Below are 5,729 nucleotides of genomic sequence, written 5' to 3'. Positions count from 1 at the left end.
TTCTGACTTGGATTTGATGGAGCGATGTGTGTGTGTATAAAACCATCCGGTACGTATGGTCTGATGACGGGCCGTTATATTAATAATAAACAGCGTGCTGCACAAATATGAGACTGTCCACCGCAACCTATTACGTCAAGGCTACATTTAAAAAAAAAACAATAGCTTAAGGATTCTCGTTGCTCTAATGAGGAAGTGGAATATATGATTTGGCCGGATGAAAATATTCACAAACAGTCGTATAGCGTACAAGACTACGCTCCAAATCCTAAACGCGCACGGTGACGAAGGCAAGGTGCAAACGTGCCCAGGCCACGAGCAGTGTGAGCACAGGCCAGTGGGGGGGAGTGGGGAGGGGGGGGGGGGGGATCGTGCTGAATCTTCCTGCAGCACGGAACAGGCAAACGGCCATAGTGTGAGTGGGCCCTAAGGGTTAGGATTAACAGGACAGCTGGGCCAAGGGAAGACTGAGGGAAGAAAAACCTCATTCATTATATTATAATAGTGATTTTATTAATGATAGAACGCTGGTTCAGTATGGGTGAAGTATTCCTTTAAGTGTATTTCATTGGGAACAATATTCGTGCACAAAATTCTTACATAATTTTATGTTTTTAATTTCAAAAACAAAAGCAAAACAGACCAACCCAGATGTTCAGATGATTAACTATCATTCAACTAACTCCCCAGATGACATAGCTAAAAGGAGTTAGTGGATTTGTGCTCACAGGGACTTTTCATCATAGTTTTTTACTATCAAACATTTATTTTAAGATCGTCAACTTAACTTAAAAAAGATTGTTAAAGAAAATGTTTCATCTGAGTTATTGGTAATGAAATTAACATTGGATTATTTATGTCCGCAAGTAAAAGCTGAATTGCAGTTTAAGATTACAGTGAAACTGATTGTATGTTTAACTGTGTTTGTTTGTGTGTGTGTGTGTGTGTCTCTCTCTCTCTCTCCCTCCCTCTCTCTCTCTCCCCCCATCCCGCCCTCTCTCTATCTCCCTCCCTCCCCCCCTCTCTCTCCCCCTCCCCTCCCTCCCTCCCTCCCCCCCCCCAGGTGATGGGCGGTTTGGATGGAGACATGTTCATCTACTATAAGATGCTGATGCTGCAGGGAATCATCGCCGCTCGCAAACACATGGAGAAAGTTCTGCAGATAGTCGAGATAATGCAGCAAGGTGCGCACACACACACACACACACACACACACACACACACACACACACTCACTCACTCACTCACTCACTCACTCACTCACTCACTCACTCACTCACTCACTCACTCACTCACTCACTCACTCACTCACTCACTCACTCACTCACTCACTCACTCACTCACTCACTCACTCACTCACTCACTCACTCACTCACTCACTCACTCACTCACTCACTCACTCACTCACTCACTCACTCACTCACACACACACACACACACACACACACACACACACACTGTCTGTCTGTCTGTCTGTCTGTCCTCTTCACAGCAGACCCGGGTTAGAATCCAGCCCGGGTCGTTCTCTGTCTGTCTTTTCTGTCTGTCTGTCTTGTCTGTCTGTCTGTATGTCTGTCTGTCTGTCTGTCTGTCCTCTTCACAGCAGACCCGGTTTAGAATCCAGCCCGGGTCGTTCTCTGTCTGTCTGTCTGTCTGTCTGTCTGTCTGTCTGTCTGTCTGTCTGTCTGTCTGTCTGTCTGTCTGTCTGTCTGTCTGTCCTCTTCACAGCAGACCCGGGTTAGAATCCAGCCCGGGTCGTTCTCTGCATGTCATTCCCCTCTCTGACACATTTCATCTCTGTCTCTACACTCTGTCTAAAAGGGGGAAAAGGCCCCAAAATAATAATTTAAAAAAAGCTCTAGAATAATATTTTTTTTCTGTTCTCTGTATTGCCCTCCCCCGCCCCCCCCCCCCCCGCCCCCCCCCGCCCCCCCAGGCTCCCATCTGGCCTGTTTCCATGGCAGCAGCACCATCAGAGGGCTGAAGGAGCGTTTCCACATGTCTCTGACCGAGGAGCAGCTGCAGGTTCTGGTGGAGACGATGGTGGACGGCTCGGTGCGCTCCCTGACCACCAAGCTCTACGACTCCTTCCAGTACGTCACCAACGGGATCATGTGACCTGTGACGTCACCAACGGGATCATGTGACCTGTGACGTCACCAACGGGATCATGTGACCTGTGACATCACCAACGGCGTCATGTGACCTGTGACGTCACCAACGGCATCGTGTGACCAACTAAACCAATGACAACGATGACATCAGATCTTTTACTACAAGCCGATTGGTTGGAAGGTTATAACTTGATACACCACCAAGCTGTACGTCACCAACGGCGTCATGTGACCTGTGATGTCACCAACGGCATCATGTGATCGATGAGGTCGCTCACCAATGGCATCATGTGACCTGACCCTGACCATGTGACCTGTGACGTCACCGTGTTCCAATACATCAGATCTTTTTACTAGCAGCCGATTGGTTGGAAGGTTATAACGTGATTACACATGAGGTCGCTCATTCCAGTACGGGATCATGTGACCAACTAAACCAATGACAACGATGACATCTTTTACTTTACTAGCAGCCGATTGGTTGGAAGGTTATAATCACCAAGCCGTACGGAATCATGAGACGTCACCGCATTCCAAACGGAATCACCCGTCCTTTTTACTAACAGCTGATTACTGGTTGGTATTTTTACAGGATTTCATTTGCAGGTCGCCATTTTAAGGTTTATAACTTTATAACAAGATGGCGGACGCTCACCATCAAACTCTCTGCGACTCGATTCAATATGTGACATCACCGTGACATCACCGCATTCCAACGACATCATGTGACCAACTGCGCCGATGCCATCACACCCTTTTACTAACAGCTGATTGGTTGGTTGCGATTCAGCGGCCATTTTGGAATCTACTGGCTTAAACTTTGAATTCAGTTTTGTTTTGCTGCGTTCAAAGGCAGCTGGGAAGAATTAGACTTTTCCACGTCAGTTTATACATCCTGAAAAATACATTTTACGATGGAATATTATATAGGGTCCGCTTTTGAGGGGGAACAAAAAATGAAATTGAGATTTAAAATATGATGATAGAAAGAGGTGTTGTTTAGCGGGAATAGAGTCTTAGTTTTAAGGTTATAACCGACGGAATCATGTGAAAAATTCATAAAAAGCACAAAATTCTAAATGTTTCTCTCTGTATTTTCCGAGAGAAAATAAACTCGACTGAAATATTCAAGATGGCGTCTGAGAGCAGTTTACACTTCCAGCAGAATTCCTTTGTGTGTTGACGTTTCTGTCAACAAAATAACCGATTTTAAAAACCCGTTAATTCATCAGTTAGTTTAATGTGCCTGTTTGTCTGTGATTAACTTACATGTTCTCTACCGTCTAACTGAAGGTCCGCGTGCAATTTCAGAACGAGATTTTTTTTTGCTGAAACTTGAAAGGTGCAGTCAGTGATTCTGGAGAACGCTTGTTGTCAAAATCAGTGAATATCTCCTCATGATCCACTACCTGTCTAGCTAGCAACATACCAGTTTACAGAGCCTAGGCCGTGTATTAACACTTTTCAGCGCACACACACACAGTACAGACAGGTAGCGGATCATGAGGAGATATTTACTGATTTTGACAAAAAAAAAATTAGTAACAAGCGTTCTCCAGAATCACTGGCTCCACCTTTAACACTTAAATACGCTAACAATAACAAACTCTACAGTGTTGACGCCATGGTCCTCTAACTGTGTCTGCTATCGTTTATATATTTACATTTAAAGCTGCAGTGTGTAACTTTGTGTGTGTGAGAGAAGTGAAACATTTTCTAAGGTATATTCTCATAACTGAATAAACAAACTTTCCTCACAGGAAAATGTGATCCCTGGAACACTGTTGGAAGTTAGAAAGCTTCCTGAAAAGTTACTGTTTCACTGTTGTTGTTTACAGCAGCAGGGCCCACAGTTTGGTTTACAAACATATTCTAGTCTTACGTTTGGTTCCAGGTTCCTCAAAATAATTCGATTTATGATGATAGAATTATTCAATACTAAGAATTACATGTAGAGTAAATATGTTTAGAAAACTCACTGCAGGCTCTGTGGATGTAAACAAACCCCCCTCCTCTCCTCTGAAACTACACAGTGTGACTTTAAATTGTTGCCCTGGAGACAGACATTCCTGAGATTAAACTGCGGAATTATTTCTGGCTGACAGAAAGTTTTCCTAAATATGTGAATGCTTTTTTTCCCACTAAAAACAGACATATTTGTAATCGTCTGAATTTAACACTTAAAACACTTTCACGGCTTAATTCCAGTGATCTTAAAGTCTCTACGAGGAACTTTTAAATATTTCTGAAACAGTCTCATTTTTCCTCTGATGATCATAAATTACATGTAACAGCAAACGAGACCATCAGTGCTAAAGAATGCTATTTTTATATAGTTTTTCTTAATGCCTTTGTCATGGGTATATACGCTCACCCAGGAACAACAGCTGGCGTGGTAAAAACACTACCGCTTTTGTCCCAAAGGGGGCGCTAGAATTAACACACACTGAAAGTTCCTCAGAGCAGCTTTTAACATGAGTATAAACATATTGTTTAGGTTAAAGAAAATACTGCGTTTTCGCCGATGAGACATTAAAAGAGATTAAAATACTAAGAACACAACAAATAATCGAAATAATTTTATTTAAAAATTTCGGAAAATGAGCCTGTAAACTGGTCAGAACGGCCGCCATCTTTGACGGCTATCTACGGCTACACCACTGGGACAAACTTCATAAAATATGCGGAAAAAAAAAAAAAAAGTCCTCTGGTAGAAATCGTACGGGAGAAATGCCGACTTTTCACTACAAAATTGACTGTAACTCTGTTGATTCTGAACCTATTTATATGAAATCCGGTTTACAATGAACTTGCTATTTAGCTTCAAGTTAGCACAATGTTTTTGCAGTTTAACTACCAATTTTTCTACTATTAAATTCAGTTAAAGCTGGGGTATATGATTTCTGATTGGTCAAAGTTAACATGAGCTGTACACTTTGACCAATCAGAGCAAGGCTCCGATTCTCTGTTCTTATTGGTTGTTGGGACTGTCCATTCACTTTGGCACGATTTTGTTGGTGTGTAGAGCGTGTCAGGGAGCGACCATAGGGGAGGGACCAAAGAGAACAAGTGGAGCGGTTGAGGTATTTGGATTCAAATCTCTATCCCAACTGCCATTTTCTCCCCAAATCCTCCACCCCAGCTTTAAACGTTTGTTAATCCTAATCCCAGTTCTAGTTTTTATGCTTGTGCGTAGCCTACAGTTAGTTGCTTGTTTCGTTAGCTTTTCTTAGCGACTTTGTAAATGTAAAAATTATTCTTCAAGCTTCTCACTGGAATACAGCCAATATATATTATGTTATTTTCGTGTGACTAACAGTTGGACGTTCATCTGTTCTAATGTTTATTTTGTGTGTGTGTGTCTATTGAACCCCTGCTATTGAAGGAGAAAGCACATTGTTTGTGTGTGTGTGTTATTAATGTCATGCTAACCGTTAGCTCCGATGCTACTTTCTCTCGCTCGAGCTGCGACTAAAAGTTTACCAGAATCGCAACTTAAATCGCAAAAATACTCACACACACACACACACACACACACACACACACACACACACACACACACACATACACAGACTGATATACACACACACACACACACACACACACACACACACA

At 42.7% G+C, this 5,729-nt stretch overlaps 1 protein-coding gene across 1 annotated transcript in view; it reads left to right on the top strand.

The window, feature by feature from the left end:
• The window catches only part of LOC307264227 (phosphatidylinositol 4-kinase beta-like), a 57,419-nt gene extending 51,690 nt beyond the window's left edge, over positions 1–5,729 (top strand). The window contains exons 17-18 of the mRNA XM_080045539.1: positions 1,064–1,184; positions 1,937–5,729. Coding sequence (XP_079901665.1) covers positions 1,064–1,184; positions 1,937–2,118 — 303 coding nt within the window. The 3' untranslated portion in view covers positions 2,119–5,729. The remainder of the gene's footprint in view (positions 1–1,063; positions 1,185–1,936) is intronic.

Source organism: Ammodytes marinus (assembly GCF_949987685.1).
Source record: "Ammodytes marinus genome assembly, chromosome: 17".
Lineage (NCBI taxonomy): Eukaryota > Metazoa > Chordata > Actinopteri > Uranoscopiformes > Ammodytidae > Ammodytes > Ammodytes marinus.
The sequence above is the reverse complement of the archived record's forward strand: the minus strand, read 5'-3'. Positions and strand labels throughout refer to the sequence as shown.